We start from the raw sequence: 23159 nt of genomic DNA, 5'->3' as shown, positions 1-23159 counted from the left end.
GGCTATTTCTAATTGGGTAGATGTCAATAGCCAATTAAAACGATTTTGGGCCATCCATGTCAATACTAACGATTAAATCAATTTTAGGCCATCTATCAATATCTTGGGCTTACTTTGTCATGAACCTAAGAGCATCCACAACCGTGCTCTTGCCAGCGGCACGGTTGTGGGCCCAGGCGGTACTATTCATGCCTGCTCTCTGGCAAGAGCACAACACCCACAATTGTGCTCTTCCGCAAGGACGAGCACAATTAATTTAATATTCAATTAAACATAAACATTTCCATAATACTAAAATTCATTAAAAAATCACAATAAATATTACAAAATACAAATAAAATAAAAAAGACATAATTAAAATCCTAAAAATTAAAAATTACATAATTAAAATACTAAAAATTAAAAATTACATAATTATTGGCTAATATTACCCGAAGAAGACTACTCATCCGGCGGCAACAACCCCAATTGTTTTTGGAGACCTTTTATCATGGTCTCGTGTGTTTCAAGTTGCGTGGGGGTCATAGATGACCTATCGGCCATATTGAGTTGGCTTAAGAGCATCCACAGCGAGTTGTTCGGGGGTGGAGGTGGCACATAGGGAGCGGGAGCGGCTTCGGGAGTGGCTTCAGGAGTCGAGCCGCGACGACGGTTGGCCGCCGCCTTCTTCCTTCCTTGGGGGCGGCGTTGGGAACCGCTCGGTCCGGCGTCGGGGCTACCCAAGTTAGCTCCGGCGAGTTGGCTAGCCACTTCTTCCGAGCCGGAGTCGGATAGGGCTACCGACCTTGATCGTTTGGAGGAGCCGCTAGAGGAGGATGTTATGCCTCCCTTATACTTCGGGTGCGTCCGCGTCTCCTGCCAAACGTTAAGATATTTGAACGACTTACCGTTCATGGATTGGTAGGTGCTCAGCGCGGCGGTGATGATGTCGACCTCGCTTCGGCCGCTTCCGGCATTCCGGGACTCCTGGATGAAATAGCCGTTGAACTTGCCAATTTCTTCGTTGGCTCGGCCGATGCAGTTGCGCACCATACTCTCGTTGCGCTCGATCGTTCCGGGCGGCCGGTTTGCATTGTACCGGCTAGAGACGCGCCACCAAAAGTGATTGCCGGATTGGTTCGTTCCAACCACCGCATCTTCGGAGATTTCCAAGTACGCCTTGAACAATCTTTCCATCTCCGCCGGTGAGTACGGTGTGCGTACACCGGCGCGAGATGGAGGAATCGGCATTTGGGAAGGGGCGCGATGCCTAGGCTCCGGTGTCCACCCGTAGCGCCCTTCGGAGGCACCTTGGTCGTCGATTGGGTATGGACGGTAGCCACCCGGAACGGCCGAATCTTGGGTTTGAGGAGGGGCCGAATATTCCGTTTCCGGACTAGGAAACGGTTGTGAACCGAACCATTCGGGGTTCCAACCGTGGGAGCCCGAAGGGTTATCGTCTTGGCCGGACATAGTGATGTTGTAGGGTATGAGAGAATGAAGATGAAAATGGATATGAGAGAATGGAGATGAGAATGGATATTGGAGAATGATGAGGAGAGTTGTGTAGTTTGATGTGAATTTTTGGGGTGAAATTGGGGGTATTTATAGATGAAAGTGTGTATTTTTGGGGTAAAAAAAATGAAAAAAAATTAAAAAGGTGTAAAAAACGGTTATAAACGGATATATTTTTTTGGGGAAGTGAAATTTTGTTTTTATCGGTTTTTTTAATAAAAAACCGATTTTTTTAAAAAAAATAAAAAAATTTTAAACACAACGGTCGAGCCGTTGACGAATGGGAGGCCGCCACGTGTGCGTCCGCTGGCACGGACGTGCTCGATACATCGAGCAGCGCCGTAACAGCGGCGCGAGCGCAGCGGCGGCGGATGGCGTCCGTGCCAGCGGCGCGGACGGCGGTGGCGACGGACGCCACCGCTGCGCATGCTCTAATATTCTATGAGGAATATAATATGGCGCTTACTTTATTTGAGCATCTTATATGAGTACTATCCTCATTGAACATTTAGTTTATTTATTTACTTTATATATTACTTTAAATTTAATACATCAAAAATATTTTTGACTTTTTAAATCTTGATTTTGTTCATTTGTCTCCTGCACGCCTGTTCTTGCTTATTCTCTTTTTGTGAATCAGAATATGTCAATATTTATATGAAACAACAGCTCACCATTTACTCCAAATAATGTTTTAGAAACAATACATAAACATAATTTAAAAAAAAAACTTCTTGCTATGCAAGTTTTATGTGGCTCAACCTTATATAGTGCAAAATAGAATGTGTATGTACTTTTTTATATATAAAACCACTTCATATAAATGTGGAATATGTTATTGTGCATATCCTTGAAATTGGTATATTTAAAATTATGTCGAGTGGCTAATATGAAAAACAAGTTTATATTACAAACTTATTGGATAGTTGACAATTTAGCCGTAGCTAAATTAGATGAGAAGAATGACCTGTTTTTCCTCAAAATAGAGTGTAGAATCGTTTGAAAATGGAATGATGAACTAGTGTCTAATTCATTGGGTTGGGTATATGTCCTCTAAATTAGTTTTGTTGCTTAGCCCTCTGTGCCTCAATCTCCCTGAATCTGTTCAAGTAGGTGAGCATAGTATCCGAGTAGTTATCGAATCCGAGGGAGCTGAGGGATGTCGTCTCCATTCACCGTCTTCCGGTTCTCCTTGTGGCACCGGTCCGATGCCTCGCCGGTAACAAAGCATATGAACTCCGATGTGCATTGTTTCTTTGGCTTCTTTGGAGATCTTGGCGTTTGGGGTAGAATCTTCTTCATCATCCTCCACACGTTCGCTACCGGAAGCAATCTATCGTTCTCTTCTGCCATTAATTTCACTCTCTCATCTCATACTACCCTAAATTTAACACAGTACATAAATCTTCAACCTATATTCCTTTTTAATTTATACTTACATACCACTAGCAATTTATGCCAAATACTAGTACAGGATACCTAGCTACCTAATTATTGATTCCATAACGTAACACTTTGATGTGTCACATTAACCTAACTTGGAGTCCTAACCTTACATGTTCTAAATATATATAATCGCTCCACCTTTTAATACCAAATAAATTATGATGCTCACTCTGTACTCTATTTTATTATTAAATTTCACTAAAATGAAGTAATCAATACTAATTCGAAATGCTTTCTATCAATAGTAAGAGCATCCGCAGCGGTAGAAGGACGGCGTCCGTCCGTCCGTGCCAGCTGCGCGGCGGAACGCTGCTCGCCGTTGCGCTCTTGCCGTTGGTGCGGCGCTGCTCTTAGCTAAGAGCACGTCCGTGCCAGCGAGCAGCTGACATGGCGGTTCCTGATTGGCCAACGGCAAATCCGTTGGAATTTTAAAAAAAAAATTAAAAATCGAATTTTAATTAAAAAATCCGATTAAAAATAAAAAAAATCCTCACTTCCCAAAAGATTATATCCGTTTTCTCCCCATTTTTAATTTATTTTTTAAATTTTTTCTCCAAAAATACACATTTTCATCTATAAATACCCTCACTTCCACACAAAAAATTTCACACCAGACTACATAATTATCATCTAAATTCTCTCGTTTCCATTCTTACAATTCTCAATCTTTTTTTCACTCTTAACAAAAAAATGTCCGGCTCCCACGGTTGGAACCACAAATGGTTCGGTTCACAACCATTTCCTAGTCCGGGAACGAAATTTTCGACCCCTCCTCAAACCCAAAGTTCGCAAGTTCCGAGTGGCTACCGGCCTTACCCGGTCGACGACCAACATGCCCCCCATGGGCAATACGGGTGGGCACCCGAACCACCCGTACCTAGAGCGGGAGGGAGCGGCGGCTCTCAAACTCCTACTCTTCCTACTCGTAGTGTCCACACCCCGTACACTCCGGGGGAGATGGAGCAATTATTCAAAGCGTTTTGGTCTATCTCCGAAGATCCGGAGATAGGCACGAACCAATCCGGGGACCATTTTTTGTGGCGCATCTATCGCCGATACAATGAAAACCAACCGGCTAGAACAATCGAGCTCAACGAGAGTGTGGTGCGCAATGCCATATACAGAGCAAACGAAGAAATCTAAAAGTTCCAGGGGTATTACCTCCAGGAAGAGCGGTCGGCGGGGAGCGGCTGAAGTGAGGTCGACATCATCAGTGCCGCGTTGGCGACCTACCAATCCCAACACTGCAAACCATTCAAGTACATCAATGTTTGGCAGGAGGTGCGTGGGCATCCGAAGTATAGGGGAGGCGTAGCATCCTCCTCTAGCTCATTCGGCAAACGGTCGAGGTCGGTATCCTTATCCGACGTCGGCTCCGATGAGGTGTCCACCCAGTTCGCCTGAGCTAACTTGGGTAGCCCCGGCGCCGGCCCGAGCAGTTCCCAACGCCGGCCGCAAGGAAGGAAAAAGTCGACGGCCAACCGCCGTCGCGCCGCGACTCCATCTGCCCCGCTCCCGCTTCCTTTGTGCCACCTCAACCCCCCACCAATTCGTTGTGGGGGTTTTGGCCCAACTCAATTTGGCTGATAGGTCAAATATGACCTCCAAGTTACTTCGATCGCATGTGGCAATGATACGGGGTCTCCAAAGAACATTGGGGGTAGAGCCGGATGAATAGTCTTCCACGGGGGTATTTTAGCCTTTAATTATGTAATTTTTATTTTTTAGGAGTTTAATTATGTAGTAATTTTTATTTTTTAGGTGTTTAATTATGTAATTTTTAATTTTTAGAATTTTAATTATGTAATTTTTAATTTTTTTTTTGTAATTTGTAATATTATTCCGGGTATTTTTACTGCATTTTAATTTTGTGGAAATGTTTTTATTTAAATTGAATAATAGAATGGTGGGATCCTTGAGCTTGTCCTTGCGAAAAAGCACGGATGTGGGTGTTGTGCTCTTGCCTAAGAGCAGAGAGTAAAAAAGTAATAAAAGTGGGTCCGAGTCCATATCTGTGCTCGTTGGCAAGAGCACAGATGGGGATGCTCTAAAGGGCAGTAACTTTAGACCAAGAGGAAAATAATTTATGGACAAATGGGAAACCTACAAGTTGAGTTAATAACTTACTATGGTGGATTAAGATGTGGTCCCTCATCTTAATTATATATAATTAGTATCAACTTAATAATTACACTTCCTCCGATATGCTTCGAGTATTTGAAATGCCTATTGATTATAAAATTGTTTCCGCAGTTGAAAAATGAATGGACTAGAATGGTGCACTTTTGCTTCTCATTTAATTATGAAAATTTTGAACAATGTCCATGATTTATTAGATATGTCCATCACCTTTTTCTAAGAATAAAATATGATACGAGCATATTCCTAAATTATCTCCATACTTATTATTCATTTAGCATTGTCTTTTCTATAGTTAATTATTGATTCTTCATATCTTTTGCTTAGGATATTATTATATTTGATTTACTAGATTTTGGTAGGATATTATTGTATCCCCACATATTATAAATAGGTGTAGGAGACCTTCATATTATTCATTCGAGAAATATCAAATCAATTTATCTTTTATCGTTCTTTTATCTTTTCGTACTTTATTTTTCCGCAAGTTCATCTTGTCAAACCCTAATTGACAGAGAACCCTAGGTTGCTCGACAAGAGGATCCCGCGAACGAACCTAACCCTTCTCCGACGACTTCGCGCTGCCGGAACCAATACGAGTACCCTCGTATCAACTGGTGTTTTCATTGAGAGCTCATCCTCCGTATTTAAGCCATCATGTCATACACATACACTGACTACGTCCATCGCCAGTTCAATAGACCGTTCCTCTCGCCACTGCCCATGCCGAGCCCCACTTCGTGTTGGTACCTCCACAGCCAGAACGTGCAATTTGGATACTCCTATCCAGACCCAGCGCGCCTGATTCCAGCGCCGCCCATTAGTGTGCCAAGGCCCTTTTCGGTGTCCTACCCGCGACCCGAACCTGACCCACCAGACGCGCCTCTGCTATACCCCGCTGCGCAGTCGCCTTACCAGCCCCTCCAGCCACCATCGCCTCCCTACCAACCGCCTCACAACAGTGTCGGCTATATGGAGCCTCTCGGCATGGCACGTGATCTGGTGACGCCGAATTTGGAACCGAACCTATAGTGGGTTGCCTTGGTTTCACAGCTTGAGCACTTGACTGCAACTGTTGAGCAATTGGTTTCTCGGATGGATGCAAACAAACGTCGCTTGAGCGATTCACACGCTGCAATGCGTCCTCCACCAGACCCAGCGTTCAGCGTCCACCAGCCCCTCCGTTCAGCGTCGCACTACTCAGCTGCACCCTACACCGTGCAACCTCACATCAACTCCGACATCGCAGGCAGCCTGCAGCAGCCACCAACGCAAAACTCCCCGCTAGCTCCTCCGTGCAGCCCCATTATCAATGGAGGTGAGGGCGACGACGATGACCCACTCCCACTAGTCGTGATCTCTCAGTCGAGCGACTCCAATACTATTCCAACATCGGTCACTCATTTTGTACTTCTTGTTTTCCCCGGTTCTATAAAATTGAGGATTTTAAAGGGTGTGAAACGCGACTGCATTAGTTGTTCTCTCGGCAAAAGTGGAGTTACACAAACATTTCACAATTTGGATGATATAGGTTTTAATGATGACGTGAATCCAATTGATGGTGATGTTACAAGAATGAATCATCGACCAACATCGCTTGACGGTGATATACGATGGGTTCCTCCGCACAAGGACACGTCGTGTTTGAGCATTATGGGACTCCGTATATAAATTTGACAATGATCTTTTAATCAAGAAATAGATGAAAATAGTATGACTACTACATATGCATGGTGTTGACCGATAGTTATCGACGTTATATTGGAATTTAACTTCATTAATTTGTAGCTGATGTAGGATCCAGTTTGCAAATATCATACCATCAAAACGAATGCTCTAGCCTCTAGAAGTGAATCACATCTCTCTAGAAGTGTGCATGGACCTAGCTAGAGCCTACACCTAGCTTGTGAATCCAAGACCAGCCTAGTATTTGAATAAGATCAACTCTCCATGAAGTAGTTGTCAAATTTCAATTGGCTTTTTGGCCGAGTTCACAATTTTAAAAAAAAGTTTATTTGCATGTAAATAATGCACGAATTTTCAATAAAATTTATTTTTGAATTTTTCTATATTTTTCTTTAAAATTAATCTTTAAATTGAAGTTAATGTGTTCGGCGGAAGTATCAATTTAACCAAAAGCGGCGAATTTTATTAAAACAACATTGTTTGAATTGGACGGCCCACTTAGTTGAGCTGACCAGGCTGCTAACTTTGTCTAGCGGAAAACTGAATTTTGGGCTTTTACGCCCTATGTTGGATGCTTTTCAAATTTTAATCTTATTCGGCGTTTTTTAAGGTATTTAATTATTTTCTTAGTTTAATAGGAGTATTTTATTTTCATTTCATAGCTAATATACAATGTTTCGTCTAAGAGGTCCAAATTATAGTCCTTAGCATTACAATATTGGTTCATTAAAAATATACTCTTATTTAATTTATATTTTTAATTGAGTGGCAGGATATTACAATAATAGTATATAGTAGGAATAGGGGTATAACTTATAGACGTAGTATTGTTGGCTCGGCTCGATATCCCTAAAAATTTGAGGAAATGAATGCATACATGTGAAACAAAACGAGACATGGACATTTGTTAGAGATTAGAGTGTTAGTTTGAAATACAGGATAAAACAAATGAAAGATGTTGGTCAAAATACAATGAATAGATCAGAAAGCAGATAAAATAATGGTAATTACAAGGATCTGGGTGGTTTCTCAAGCAGTGCAGAGAGAAACACCTGATCCTTAGACTTGGGAGCAATAACCCACCTATGTTTTCTATACCTAAATTGCAAGAACATATACATGTAATCCTCCAAATCCTTCCTCTCACAAAAGAACCTGTCGATCCACAGCAACCCGCCCGGCCTCAAAACCCGGTCCCAATCGAACAGTATGAAATCTAGCAGCTGTAGATCGATCCACCCATCCATGAACCCGGTTGAGTGAATTATGTCCATCGTGTTATCGAAAAATGGCAACCGCTGATTCAGCGTCACATACAAAGGGATCAGCCCCCTTAGAGCAATCATCTCGTTGAAGGGGGCCCCTAGGTTCAAGGCAGTGGAGACAATAGTCACGTTCTGCTCCCTCATCCGTGCAGCAAACGTGCCCGTCCCCACCCCAAAATCAAGTCCGATCCGGATTTCCCCAGGCTTCAGCCCGAGGACATCCGCAATCAGGAAGTCCGCAGGAAGGGACGAGTTGACCACCCACTTTAGTTTCTCTTTTTCCATCTCGAAGCACCCAGTGCACTTGGAGTAACCCCTCTTAGGATTCTTACTAGAGAGGCACTCGAAGTTCCGGCACTGGTAATTGCTCCACCTCACATTGCGGCCCTCAGGCATGAGCCAGAGGGACACGTTGATGGGGTGGGGCCTCAAGTAGAGCTTCGAGGCTCTACTTAAGCACCTTCTCCGTGGAAGTGGGTCACAGCCGCGGAGCATGAGCTTCTGGCCTTGGAGCCAGTCGTCCTTGCAGTAGGACCCAACGTCGTAATCCATGTACTCCTCCACCTCCTCCTTCATAAGCGTGCACGCGTGCCCGATCGTGTTGTACACCCTCTCTGTACCGTAGATGTTCACCTTCCCCACTCGGTTCCCCTTTGGTGTGATGTACTTTCTCATCTCCTCGACCACGAAGGCGTTGATCATTGGATCCTCCTTGAGCGTCGAGTTCTCCACCCGAGGCAGCCGGATCTGCCGCAGCGCGATGTGGGCACGGTAGAGCGGCCGGATCACCTCCTCCTCCAAATATTTCTTGTGCTCAAATTTTGAGATATTGCTGCTTTGCAGTTGGTCTGCGCCGTCTTTTTCCATCTTTTGCACCGTGGATTCGAGCTTTTCCTGCAGGTTTTCCATTTGGTTGAGAACTTCATTGAATCTAGCGGTTAGTGCGGCCATGTCGACGCCGTCGTAGGAAACCGAGGGGGAGTGGAAATGCCGGCAGATGTCATCGTTTTGCAGGAAGAAACCGACGGCGTAGAATCTGGAGAGAGTGGAGATGCTGACTATTATAACCAGCCCTCCCAACACAATCTGAATCCATCCCATTATTTTGCCCAGCCTACATTTGGGAAAGCATGATTTCGCCATGCTTTTCCCCCAAATCAGAAATCAAGATTTAGTGGAGATCCTAAACTTAGCTTGGCCAGGATGGGATCTACCAATGTGATTTTGATGGCCAGTTTTGGTAGTTTTGGGAAACTGTAACCTGAAAGATTAATGTGAAAAGGGCAGTGTTATGATTGAACAGAACGCATGTTAAGTGGCTTTTTAGAGCTGGAAATCCGTAAGCTTTAAGGCTAAGAGCATTGAACGTGGAAATGTGGGTGTTCATCTCGTTGAGGAAGCCAATAAACAATAAAACAGAGAAAAAAACTTGAAATCGGACAAGTTGGAGTATAATTTATACACTATTGCAGGTTCACATGCATTTTCCTACCGTGATTCATGTGTTGACTGCCATGGCAATTGACAATTGTTTATAAGTAATCCATTAAAAAATCAATGCTAAATTTTGGTAGATTGGTTAAGTGAAGAAAAAAGCCTGTAGTCATAATTCTTTGGATTATGGTTGAGCGTTGACTGTCGAGATTTAAGCGGCGAGTCGGCTGTCTAATTTTGAATTGCAAGTAAAGGAACTTTATTTCAAATAAATTATTCCAGATATTTCATTTAATTCCTAATTTTAATCTAACTAAGCAAATATGGAGTATTTATCAAGCCATTTTTGTAGTGTGAATTCAAGAATGATGATTTTCAAGTAGAGAGACAAATAATAGTAATGATATTGTTTGCATAACATGAATTTAGACCGAGAAAGAAGGAGAAATATCAACCATTAGAAGTGGATGACAATTTGCCACGCCCATGGGCCATGGATACAATCAAAATCAATCAACCCCAAATGCACAGTCACAAACTCATAACTGAAATACTATGAAAATGATAGGCGCGCAACATACCTTTCAATCGCGCACGGTCAGTTCCCTGTGCCGGATTTGCATGACACAATCTTCCGACGACAACACACCGACGCCGGCGGACCAGTTCGCGCCACTTCAGTCCGTCTTCCGACGCCGGCTTCTCACGGGCGTCGGCGCCGCTTCGCTACTCGCTGTCGGCGCGAATTTCGGCGGAGTGACGAGCTTCCTCTTGGGGTTCACGCCCGATGCTGCTCGGAGCCTTAAGCTCGACGCTCTCTACCCCGTCCGCGGCTACAGCCGATACATAGACACTGATGAAGGATTCGGTCACTATCATCCTTATATCATAAATGTTGCAATCAAAACCTAGATTTGTTTGTAATTAGGGATCTCTTTTTGTGGCAGAATTTGTGTACCCGGAGAGGTGGTTGGGGGATCAGAGGTTACTGTATAGAGCAGCCGAGAAGGCGGAAAGGTCGCTGGATCCTCCTCCATTGAGCGGAAGCGGGGGAGGGCCGCGGAGGAATGTGACTGAGCCAATGGTGGCGTTTGGGCCACCGGGGTCAACTGGAGAGCTCAATGTCAGCGTTTTTGCGTCGCGTATTCCAAATGATTTCTCGTGAGCATGTTCGGATCACAAACACTGAAACGCATCGTTTGGTTCCCTACTGATTTGATCTTGTGTTGACAGGATTGATGCATTTGGAGGAGCAAGCGACGTTGGAGAGGCATTCATCCGAACCATCACAAGATCGGGCAAAGTGCAGGCAAGATTGATCGGAACCAGATTGAGAGAGGATTCAGAGAGAAAAAACAAGTATTATGAGCTTGAGTTCCAAGTTGAGAGCCCCACTTTCCGGCGCCATAATGTTGCCGTTTGTTGCGCTCGGAATGGGAAATTGTTTACATTGAACGCGCAGTCGCCGGAATCTGCTTGGCCTCAATTTCAATCACAGCTTCATGCAATTGCTGCTTCTTTTACTTTCTACTCTTAGACTGCTTTTTTCGAGTTATTTCCTGTGTTTCTGAGGATCAAATATATATCTTTTTTTCGTGTTATCATACAACTAACTGAGTTCAAATCCGGTCATTGTTGACTACAGATTTTGATTACCAAATACGACTAAAACTAAATCCAAGCAGATCATAAGAGAAAGTTCCAAATAAATGATACTGCCAGTAATTATAAATAAATATGTATATTTTCACTCATATAATCCATTTCTAGGTATACATAAGTTGAATACAAGAATTACACTCACTATCAAGCAAAATATGGCATTGACAACCTCCTAAAGCCTACTCACCTAGACGTTTGTTTGACATGCATACATTTTCTTTTGTGGCTGAGAATCCTTGCGATCTTATTTGCACCAAAATCGAAATGGACTATGAGACTTGTAATTTAAGGAAACTGAAAGAATGAGTCTCTAATGTGTATTATAGTTAAGAGCAAGATCATGCATCACCATTTTCGTTTGGTGGCGAACCAGCAAGCCAACCCCATACACCACCAGATCCCTGCCTCTGTTTCGCATCTTGTGCAGCTTGTTCTGAAGCAGCCTTTTGTCGCTGCAGGATTTCGAGTTCCTTTTGTAAGCTCTCCATTGTCTGAAGCTTCTGTCTTAGCTCCGCAACATCTACCTGTTGGTCAAAACAATTAGCGTACAAGCTACAAGGCAGATTGGGAAAAGTGCAACCAGGAAATTCTCAATCTTAATTGCTAAACTAACAAATTAACAGGTAATATATCATTTCAATAATGAATGAACCCGAGATCTAATCAACCAAATGATGTTACAGATATTTCACCTTCCCTCAACAACCTAATACAATCAATAGATAGTTTACTTCTTATTAACAAATATTTACCATAAAATTAGGCATTAATCATATGCTACAGACCTCGAGTTTGAAGCATCTTGATTGTTCAGCTAAAAGCTGCCCTCGAACGGATTGGAGCTCCTGCAAAATCATTTAGCTTTTTCACCAAACATTACTTAGGTAGAAGGCTACAACTGACTGCACATGTCCTTAAGGCAGATAACAGTCATAATTTTTTTGAGAATGAGATAACAGTCATAATTGATTTTTAATGTTCTACAACATCTGAAATCCACATGGCAGTAATGAAATAAGAATGTTCAATTTGAAGCCCTAATAAGTTAATTCTTTACAACCAAGCACTGAATAGATATGGTTCCAACTCCAAGTACGGGTTGAACAATTTCTGAAAAAAAAAATCTAAATACAAGCTTTGATCTGGCCAATAAATATAGACTTTGCTCTTTGTGAAAGTCTACATTTAGGTAGACTGTATTTTGTGAAATTGCTAGACCTCATAAAAATAAAGCATGAAGTTATAGGTTGTAACATAGATACGTGAAACAAGTCTTCTCTAGAACTCATCTGACTAAAGCTAAGAGGAACCGTTAAGAGAAGTATATATCAATCAAACTGAATTATCTGTATGTTTGTATAAAATTGGAGCAACTGCAATCAGGCTGCTTGATGGAATAATACATAGTAGAAGAATTACCTTGTACATGTCTGCGGTTAGATTTTCTGCTTCAGTCAAACCTTGCTTTAGTTTGACTGTCTGCATTTTCTCCTTACTGAGCAAGGCCTCTATTTCTTCTTTCTCTGCCTTGAGGGCAGCTAAAAGACGATCATTTGTCTCTTCAATTTTGGTAGTCTGGGTGAAAAATAGCAATACAATATAAAAGTTCTTCAATTTTCAGGAAGAGTGATTGTGCATCCAAAAAAATATGAATAGAATTTAATAATAGTCAACAATCTCAGCAGGTTATCTGCATTCATGACAAAAATACTGCAAAATGAATAATTGTCCCACAGACCAACCAGTCTTTTGATATCATTTCCAGTCATCCTGCTCACAGTAAGCAGAAAAACTTTTATAGTAAAACCCATCTACCAATACTCTCGACATAATGTTCAAGTTAAAGCACCCAAAGTAGGGGGAAAAAAGAACTCTCATGGTTACTAGGACCGACAATGGTGAAAATAATAATGCTTACCTTTGGTTCGGCATCATTATTGTCCATAACAATTTCCCTTATTTTTCCATCTTGGCCAGTTTCGAAATCCGACTCTACATCTCTGGTAGCATTTGTAAAGTTTTGAACAGCTGATACGCTATCAGGTACTGGTCTCTCCATCATCTTTGATTGCAGAGTTGATTTATGACTTGGTTTAAGTACATGGACCTGAAGGCATATAATTTAAATGCATTGAGGGAATGTTTTATAAAAGTATTTTATGTTCAGAAAGAGAAGAAAATAGTTGTTAGTTGTTCAGACCTCATTGTTGTACCTCCCATTATACCCTCCAAATGAAACTAGGATATCTTCACCACCATAGGAACTAAGAACCAAACTTGAACCCTGTAAACAGTGTTTCTTAGCGGCTTAATTGCAATTGTCAGAAAAAAAAACGACCAAATTTTGTTTATGGAACCAAAAAGTTTTTTTAATGCAGCGCATTCATTCAATGGCAGTATGGTGTTCTTTCCATGTAAGCGCCAAACAACAAGAATTATCTCCATGCGCTCCTTATAACATGAAATTATGGTCGAAGGTGACCTCCCGGTCCCCGCACCATTATTAGAGAGTTGCAATTTGTTCCACAGGCATCATAAATATGAGAGTTGCAATTGTCCCATAGAATTCTATTTTTATACAGAATAAGACCAAAAACCTTGCTGTAGCATATAACTACTGATCCAGCATTCATGTTCCAAATAATAAGACATCATCTCAATGATGGCATTGTAAGGTTTCGAGTAGGATATGAGAAAGTATAAGGTAGAGACTCTCTACTAGAAAGCACTGTTCAATACCTCACTTGCAAGAGGAACACGCCCTTGGACGGTAGTAACAACTGACCAGGCCAATGTGGCCATGTTAAGACAAACGGTCTCAGAGGCTCCTGCATGCATAAATAAGAAATGAGAAAGCTTATGAAGTACTCCCTCCGTCCGGCAATAGGAGTCCCGGTTGAATTGGGTGCGGGTTTTAAGAAAAGTTTGAGTGTGTAATAATTGGAGTGTGTGATAATGGAATGTGGGACCCATTTGCATCATTATTTGCTTTATTCTTTTGATGTGTTTTTACTTGTGCTTTTTAGTGTTTTATTTTATAATATTTTTATTTCACTTTTTATAGAAATGTCTAACCGGGACTTCTAATGCCGGACGGATGAAAATGGTCAACCGGGACTCCAAATGCCGGACGGAGGGAGTAACATAATTTTCAAAAACTAGACTCATCACTCAGGAGGAGCAAAGCATTATGAGATTTATTCACACAAGATGAAAATCCATGTAAGTGTAAGATACGTTACACTTGGGACAAGTTTAAAAGAAAGACAAATTCAAACAAATGAATATCTCAGTAAGGTTATGAATCATAATATATCTGGGAAATAATATGTAATATGATATTGAGATAATGAACCTTTTTAACAAGATGGCTCACTGAGAGCATCAGAAAAGCATAAGCAGAGAACAATATGTGGCCCATATACAAAAACATGTACCCAAAATGGGGGAAATTGAAATCACTGTAGAGAAAGAAGAAAAAAATGGGTGGGGGAAGGGGCTCAAGAAGAAAGAAATATTGGGAAAAATTATAATGGGAAAATTTGTTCCTATCTTAGTGATTCTGTACAACATGTTTTTCATGCTAGATGCAATTTGATACATCACCACATACATTAATATTCTTTTCCTAACCATCCCTTCTGATTTCTAGCTTCCCAAACATCAATATATTTGGCTGTGACAGGTCTCCCATTAACTTATGGCAAGGGTACTTAATTATAATATGATACTGAAAGCAAGGAAATCAAAATAATGCTGATATATTTCGGCCAGATCAGTTCGAAGACATTTAAGAACAAACAACTAGTCCCTTTGAATGAAAAGCCATCACATGTCTCCATGTGATTGGTAACAAGTGTGTTCTCAAATCTCCATGAATTCCACATTAATAAAATATGAATGCACACTAGATGATAAAGCCCGTAAATGCAATTTGCAATAACAATAATCCAGATTATTAATAACATAATTAAATTATTCATCCCATTCATACCACTCTTATTGTCCCCTCCGCCAACAATGAACCAACTCTCTCCAAGTGTGACACCTGCATGGCCAGCACGAGGGCTAGGTATCTCACCCTGTTGTGTTGGTCTCAACCATTCCATCTATAGCGTCATATGTAAACAAAAAAATATTAATGGAACTTTCTGCTAGAAATTGCTTTGGAACTCCAGAACCAAAGAGATACAAATCAAGTCATATATCTCACAGTTTGAAGATTGAGAACATGAAGATCATTAAAGCAAGTTGCATGTGAGCCCCCACCAAAGATAAGAAGGTAGCAATCTGCATGCACTGCAGCAGCATGATCAGATCTTGGAGAAGGTGAAACCCCCCTGCAGAATGGTGGCCAGCAAGGGCCAAAAGGGATGAGTAGACATACAACTCATACATCTAGCAACATTTGAGAACAAGGCTTTCAAATTAACAAGCTGTACTGTATTCATGAAAAACATTCACAGCGGAGTGTTATCTTTCCCTTAATCAATAGTTGAAGAACTGTCAAAATATTTGCAGCAACTAGGAGCAAATACATGCTTTACTTGCAGGGATATTCTGTAACAGCCTAAACTTTACTTGACCAAATGAGAAGTACATATCACAATGCTAATCTGTTAAATTTGTGGAAACAAACAACCACAGACTATGAAACTATCACATAGCAAAACAATGATACCATCCTGAGGAATCTTAATACATGTCTTAAGTCATCACAGATAAGAAATCTTACACGGTCTCCATTTCATCCCAGGTCAGAGTTTCTAAGTCTAGAATGTGCAGATCATTCAAAAGAGATCTGTTTGCATCCTGCCCACCAAATATTACTAACGTCATTCCTACGAGGGTCACTGACTGGCCACCACGAGACACCTATGAAGTAGAGACAAAAATGAAAAGTCAGAACTATAACAAAAATTACAAGCACTGTGATAATAACCTAATGACTGAGCACAATTCACATTTGAACAATTGAAAATAAACTTTAAACTATAAAAGCAATTACCTTGCATTAGAAAGCTACTAATTAATCATAACAAAGGAGATTAAACTCCCAGAAGCAGTATAAAGAAAGTCAGAAAAACAAAACCAGGAGCTCAAGAACAACATATATGTTTAAATCATTACTTGATGAAAAGATTATCTAGGCACTATGGAGATATACCGGAGGCTTTCCATAAGTCTTCAAGGTGGACCATGTACAACTTTGCAGATCGAAAACCTTTACTGTCATAAAAAAGTTGATAAGGCATTGAGTGGCATAATAATATGAAACTGAAGTCAGGAAGTCAAATTTAGTAAGAGATCGCACCAAGGTTTCAATATAGAGAAAATGGCAACAGTTAACGTTCAGGCAAATACATTGAATTGAACATTTTAATAAATGACTAACAGTTGAAAGACTAGAGCATAAACTAGAACAGTTAATGATGGATGTTTCTGATTTTAAAACTCTTGACTAGAACAATAACAACTTTGACATTATAGAACTGTATCGATCTCTCTTCAGGATGTGCCAACAAAATCAGTTTTAAAAAAATCAAATTGTCCAAAATATGAAATAGGATAAAATTACAAAGGTTGCATGCAGCTAGCTCAATACCTTGTAAGCTTTCAGAAGGATCCTTCGTATGTCCAGCTACTGAAAGAAGCTTCCCATCCCATGGAATCTAAACAGAGAATATAAGCACATCATATTCAACTATCTTCAGACTGTTGATAACTAATTTATGCTATAATAGATATTCATATGGCAGGTAAACACATAGTTCTGTTCCTAACCAATGAATGGCCAGCACATGGAGTTGTGGTGCTCCCTGTCCCTGCTTGAACTTCAACTCTCGACCAAGTCCAGGTTCTCATATTCAAAACCTAAAGCCCAGAGGAAGAGAGTTTACAAAAGTCAGGTCTTCAGAAAGCTCAATAAAAGAGCGATACAACGTATTTAGAATTTAGAAACTTATAACCTTTTTTCTTTATTTCTTTATTTTGGCCATTCAGTGTATCAGGGCAAGATATATGACATACACAAATATCAGTATTGCAGTACCTGGAGATCACTTAGGTAGCGACCATTGTGGTTTCCACCAAATATATACATCTTATCATCAATGACAGCTGCACCATGCTGCAAATCCATCAACCCATATTAATTTCTAAAGTAGTATGTATATGCACCAGTACTAGACATATAAATCGAATAAATGCAAAGAAAAGTAATACATATTGAATTCCAATACCTCATATCGGGCTTTTGGACGTGTGCCAGATATAGGAGGTGATACCCACTGGTCATAAACACTAACTGATCCAAGTCCTTCAGACACAACATCTTTATCCTGGGCTTCTGAAAGGCTACCATTTTCTGTGGTAATAGTCTTTGACTCTATGATGGCATTTCTATTATCAGAGGCTGTCACAACCTCTGTTTTATGCTGAGCCGCCAGAATGATCAAATAAAAGTTGAGAGTAAGAATTCAGATTACAGAAACTATGACAGCATGTAAAGAGCTTAAGAATCTGCACTCTCCATGTGCACGCATACTACGCATTTCTTCATTTGTTTCTCTCTTTTCATTCATACAAGAAAAGACACACAAGAGTGGCTGGAGTAGGATCAAAGTGGCATTTCCAAGAGAAAGGAGGGGCAAAGCAGAAAGAATGAAACATGAGTACGTGACTATGAAGTATTAAAGAAAGCCCCAATAAAACAAGAATATAAAAGTATCTGTAACATAACAAAAATAAAACAGCAGATCAAAAACCAGAACTTGTAACAATAACAAAGCAAGCACAAGTTACAAACATATCAAAAGCCATGCTTTCTGGAAACAACAGTTCAGAAAATAGGAGAGAATTGGCGTTTACTGCAGGAACTTAATTAGAATACCACGCAACAAGGTTCTTTCCTGAATTTTCCATCTTAAGTATGTGATAGCCAAACAATCTAAAGTTAACTGCAAGTTGATACTTCAAATTGGAATAAATGTACCACAATCCACAAAAGCAAAGCAGAAATTAAGCAAACTTCGATTTCATAAGACTTAAAGGATCGTCACAACATTAACAAACATCCAACAGTTTCAAGTTCCAGATGATCTGAGAATATTTCTAGTGACCATACCAAGAAATATAAATCAATGATTAGTTGGAAAAGAGGAAACAAAATACCAAATTATCATGGTGGCATGGAATATAGATACTCACATTTATTTCTACATCTATTACAGGCTCGGCAACAAAGTCTGCTACTCTAGAATACCATCCCGGATCTTCTTCCTGTTCAGAGATTGGACAGTTTAACACCCTATAAAATATGAATATGAGACTTAGTAGGTTAGGTTTATATGAACCTCCAATATTTTGACGAAGAGGCGCATAGCTTCTGTGGAAGCCATGTTTCCAAGCCCATTCCAGCTACAGAAACAAGAAATATAAGTTACACAATATTTTTGATAAACTAACAGTAATAACAAGCACATCATATAATTAAGAGAAGATATCCATCTCACTGATCCAACATGAAAATATAATATATTGCAATATAATTTTACCTAGAACTAATTTGGACATTCATATGCAGCAATAATGAGTAAATATTGATGTATGAATGTGTGTAGAATCAAGCTTAAACTAAACTGTCGATTCCTGAAACACTAAGGGCATCCACAATGGGACGGATGTCCCGGCGGACATCCCGACGGACTTCCTAAAAACACTGCACTGCCACGTCATAAGGACATCCCACTACACAATGGCGGACATCCCCGAGGACATCCCGACGGACATCCACAAAAAACAATAAAAAATCGAGACGTCCGTCGTGTCAACGCAATGGCGGACGTCCCGGAAAGCCGCGGAACTCCGGTGTCCGCAGCGGACGTCCGTATCCGTATGCATGTTGCCTAATGGCGGACGTCCCGCGCGGACGTCCGGCACACCGGTCCGACATCCTCCGGGACATCCGCCATTGTGGATGCTCCATGCCTTGAACAGGGACCAGGTCGGAGCTTGCAGTATGAGTCATCCATGTACAAAAACCTAGGCCACTCAAACTCATCTGATACATTGAATAGTTAGTTTCCACTTTTCCAAGAAAAGTAAACTTGACCAAGGAAAGACTTAATGATATGGCCACATTTGCACTAAGATCCATTAGATATAGAACTCAACATGAGCTTAAGGAATTGATTAATTTTCCTGGAAGTTTCCATCCCGTATATTTTAAGACGTAACTATGTGCTGGAAAAAGAAAAGGAAGAAACAGTATAACCACAAGTACGCTCCTATTAATCATTATATGCAATAAAATTAGGTTCATATCTTCCGCTATAACTGATCCAGTGATTTTAGCCACTCCAACATTTAACAACTTAAATATTTAAAATTTACTATAGGAATATTCACATCTGTACCCCTTCTTCTCTTCTTTCAAATGAAAAATAGCAAGTATGAGGATAAGAAGATAGATTAACTTGTTTCGCTTGATTTGATAGGTTTTCTTGATTTTATCTTTAGAGATCTAAATTTCCATTCAGTTATGAAAGAAAGTAAAACTTTTAGTGTTTAAAAACAGCATATTTTCCTGGTTATCTATCATCTCATTTGGTCACAAGTGAAACAAAACCTATTTCACCATATGATGGATATACACAATTACAAACAAATTTAACAGCCATCAGTCAGAGTCGCATTGCTAATTTTGCTCGACTCTGTCAGTACAGTTTTAGTCCTCGGTATATACAGAACAATGAGCATGGAGTCATTTATAAACAATAATGCCATAATTGGAGAATACACTAGAGCCCACGAATGTAAATTAGTAAAACATTGCTTCAGAAGCATATTGGACAAAAAATTGTAGTGTTTAATCAAGCAAACCTTGTCCATTTGCTATGCTCAATGGGATTCCAAGCTCTAGGCTTAGGATTGATGCAAGGTCCTACAGTTGCCTGAGACCATAAAATGACAGTATTTAACAACCAAGAGTTAGCAAAGGATCAAGTGCTTTATAAACTTTAAACAAAAAAATGCCCTTTACCATGTTATTAACATGTCTATAGGTACACATAAGAAGTTAAAACTTGGACGGGATAGCAATGCTAAAGCCAACGCTTTTCACAATTTAAGTTTACTAAGTTCACACATCTCTTGGAATGATTTGTAAATAATAACTACAAAAACACAATTGAATGTCGCTTTTCTCAAGCACTCCCTAAAGTGAAAATAACATATATGCATACAAAATAAATGCAAAAAATGAAGCAGCAATTAATTGTCCAAGTACAGATCTGCACAGGTGAGGTAAACAATATATTCAATTTAATTCATTTAGAAACACTGAAACAGTTTTTCCCATTTGAAATTTTTAAACCAGTCAGGAAAAACACATAGCTGCAACTAACGAGCACAAAACTGATGACGTAATTGCCATGGAGCAGCAAAAAAACAGCAAGTCATCGGAGATCAGAGATGAAACCTGCCTAATTTTGGGTCAAATGAGCCAAGATTTGGACTAAACCCATCATTTTACAAACTGGTTAGATGGAAAACAGCAAGCAACATTGAGCAAGCATGAATCAGAAAAGACTATTGACAAGCCAGTTTGATGGGCTAAAAGAAAATTCTCAAGAATGCGGAACTAGAGAAAATGTGAAGTCAATTTCAATTTGCACAAGATTTATAGATATGGAAACAATGACGCAGATATATAGATCCAAATCTATGAGTTAGATGGCATGTGCTTTTGCTTTTCATGAATCGGAAATAACAACTAGTATCAAGCAAACTGAATAACAAGCCATGCATGCTGATTGGATAGGTGTGAAAATAAAGAACTCCTAACAGATCAACCAAATATCACCAATAAATAATGGGTCAAATATCCAATTTGCATAAGAACTGCTAACAGATCAGCCAAAACAACTCTCAACACTCAAAAATCAGCAGTTGAGGATGAAATTGCAAAGATTTGGGGACAATTTTCCAAGGAACCGGACAGAATCGCATATGCAACAACGAAGATGAGTGGATCAGACGAAATAGCATCAATTAACTGAGCAAAAAGTGGCGCATACGGAAGTGCGACTAAGAAGAGACGGAATTCGGCGAAGGTTAAAACCTGCTGATAGAGAGCGTAGAGAAGCAATGCTGCATCATTGGAGAACTTCGAGGCGACACCTTTAGCTGCAGAGGTAGGAGATCCGCCAAAGCCGACATAGGAGGCCGCCGCGTAGAACCGCTCCGGATAAGAAAGGCTAGAGCCTCCTCTGGACATCGCCGCCACCGCCGTCATTTGAGAATTCTCCGATCAGAATACGAAATCTCAGATCGGTGAGAAATGCGAATGGTGGAAGCGTCGTAAATATGTGGAAATTACGCACAACCCTCGGGGGTTATTTGGGGTAATATATGTATTAATTTCGCCAACTTTTCAATCTATTCATATGTAACCGATTTTTTTCTCGTAATTATATCTTTTGCAAAATTCAGTTATGGTCTATTTGATTTTGTAATAAGTGAATCTTAATGTTAGGGCACTTAGGCCATCCGCAATGGCGCCTAGCGCACCGCCTAGCCGAGCCCCGGCGTTAGGCAGTCCATTGCAACCGCCCAGCGGATTTCGGAATTAAAAACCGCCGAGTGCTCGGCGATGTGTGGGCGCTTGGCGATCCGCTCGGCGCCATTGCAGGCTCCGGATCGCCGAGCGCGTCGCCCCGCGGATTTTTTAATTTTTTTTATTTAATATTTTTTTTATGAAACTCATTCTTGGTTGTTTCTCTTTTATAGAGACATCCTTGAATGTTTTATGTTCCACTTTCGATGTGGGACAAACTCATTTTTGGTTGTTTCTCTTTTATAGAGACATCCTTGAATGTTTTATGTTCCACTTTCGATATGGGACAAACTCATTCTTGGTTGTTTCTCTTTTATAGAGACATCCTTGAATGTTTTATGTTCCACTTTCGATGTGGGACAAACTCATTAATGAGGATGTTGTAATGTTATTTTAATTTTAATGAAGTGTGTTTTTTTAATTAATGTACTTTTTAAAATTTTAATATTGTTATTGAATTTTCCTGTATCTGTGTCGTAAATTTAATTCCGTATTTTGTGTGATTGTTAATTATTTGTTTTATATAATTTTGAGTGATGTGGCTAGGCTATGGCTGGGCTATTTGCTTGTTTTGATGATGTGGCATGAGGATTTTTAGTGTTGATGATGTGGCAGGAGGAGTTTGTGGCTAGGCTATGGTTGGGCAATTACTGGGTTATTCCTATTGTGGATGGCCTTACAAAAGCAACCTTATATCTGCAAATCCTTTTTTTTCTTGTAACTGTCAGCATTTTATCTTGAAGCCCCAGCACCTATAATAACGACCTAAATTTTGCTCTTACACTCTATGTATCCCCATTTTCAACATCATTTTCATTTTTGTTGTTATTAAATAAAATAAAATAGCAAAATAACTACAACAAGGAACAAACTATAAAAAAGGTACAAATAAGCTTCAATGGTTATGTGACCAAATTTCTTCGATCATATCGTGTAAGAGTTCAGTATGGGCTTGTTGCTCACGCTTTGTAGTCGGTAAACCCCGATTTTGGGGCGTGTGGGCTACACCGAAGCTAGGTCCAGCTTCCTCCTCATCCCAATTGGTGACTCCTTCATCTTCATCATCGATTTATCATGTTATGCATGATGATGCATGCATACATGACTTCAGCGATACAAGATTTGTAGAAGAAACACGTCGAGTCTTTTACTATTGCCCATCATGTGTTGCTGGTAATACCATATATCGTAGTCCAACATGGCCTGCTCTATGGCACCCGCAATCTTGTTGTCGTCGCCAGGATTCATTTCGAGTAGAGAGTACAAAAAATAGAAAGAGATATGTGAAATGGTGAATGAAATGAGATGAGATGAAAGGAGGGTATTTATAGTGTAAAAATTATGAGTAACGTATTAAAAAATATTGAAATTGGCCTCGGCAGTAAGCCCCAATAGCGTAGATCTCGCGCCAATGA

At 40.3% G+C, this 23159-nt stretch overlaps 3 protein-coding genes across 3 annotated transcripts; 1 reads left to right on the top strand and 2 right to left on the bottom strand.

Moving 5' to 3' along the window:
- Positions 1-7700: 7700 nt before the first annotated feature.
- Positions 7701-9395, bottom strand: LOC121771241 (probable methyltransferase At1g29790). The gene has a single exon (XM_042168022.1). It carries the CDS (start codon positions 9171-9173, stop codon positions 7773-7775), a length of 1401 nt encoding a protein of 466 aa, XP_042023956.1. The 5' UTR covers positions 9174-9395; the 3' UTR covers positions 7701-7772.
- A 555-nt stretch (positions 9396-9950) lies between these two features.
- Positions 9951-11073, top strand: LOC121792331 (psbP domain-containing protein 7, chloroplastic). The gene is made up of 3 exons (XM_042190234.1): positions 9951-10332; positions 10412-10625; positions 10698-11073. Exons 1-3 carry the CDS (start codon positions 10020-10022, stop codon positions 10999-11001), a joined length of 831 nt encoding a protein of 276 aa, XP_042046168.1. The 5' UTR covers positions 9951-10019; the 3' UTR covers positions 11002-11073.
- Positions 11074-11186: 113 nt separating this feature from the next.
- Positions 11187-21526, bottom strand: LOC121792330 (acyl-CoA-binding domain-containing protein 4-like). Its single transcript, XM_042190233.1, has 18 exons — positions 21250-21526; positions 20010-20080; positions 18482-18545; positions 18336-18407; positions 17369-17563; positions 17179-17256; positions 16911-17000; positions 16732-16798; positions 16294-16355; positions 15862-16001; positions 15340-15466; positions 15121-15235; positions 13866-13954; positions 13327-13410; positions 13045-13233; positions 12546-12701; positions 11912-11971; positions 11187-11650 (listed from the first exon to the last, which is right to left on the bottom strand). Exons 1-18 carry the CDS (start codon positions 21421-21423, stop codon positions 11465-11467), a joined length of 2019 nt encoding a protein of 672 aa, XP_042046167.1. The 5' UTR covers positions 21424-21526; the 3' UTR covers positions 11187-11464.
- Between the last annotated feature and the right edge of the window lie 1633 nt (positions 21527-23159).

The sequence above is a fragment of the Salvia splendens genome, chromosome 2 (genome assembly GCF_004379255.2).
Source record: "Salvia splendens isolate huo1 chromosome 2, SspV2, whole genome shotgun sequence".
NCBI classification, from domain to species: Eukaryota; Viridiplantae; Streptophyta; class Magnoliopsida; order Lamiales; family Lamiaceae; genus Salvia; species Salvia splendens.
The sequence above is the reverse complement of the archived record's forward strand: the minus strand, read 5'-3'. Positions and strand labels throughout refer to the sequence as shown.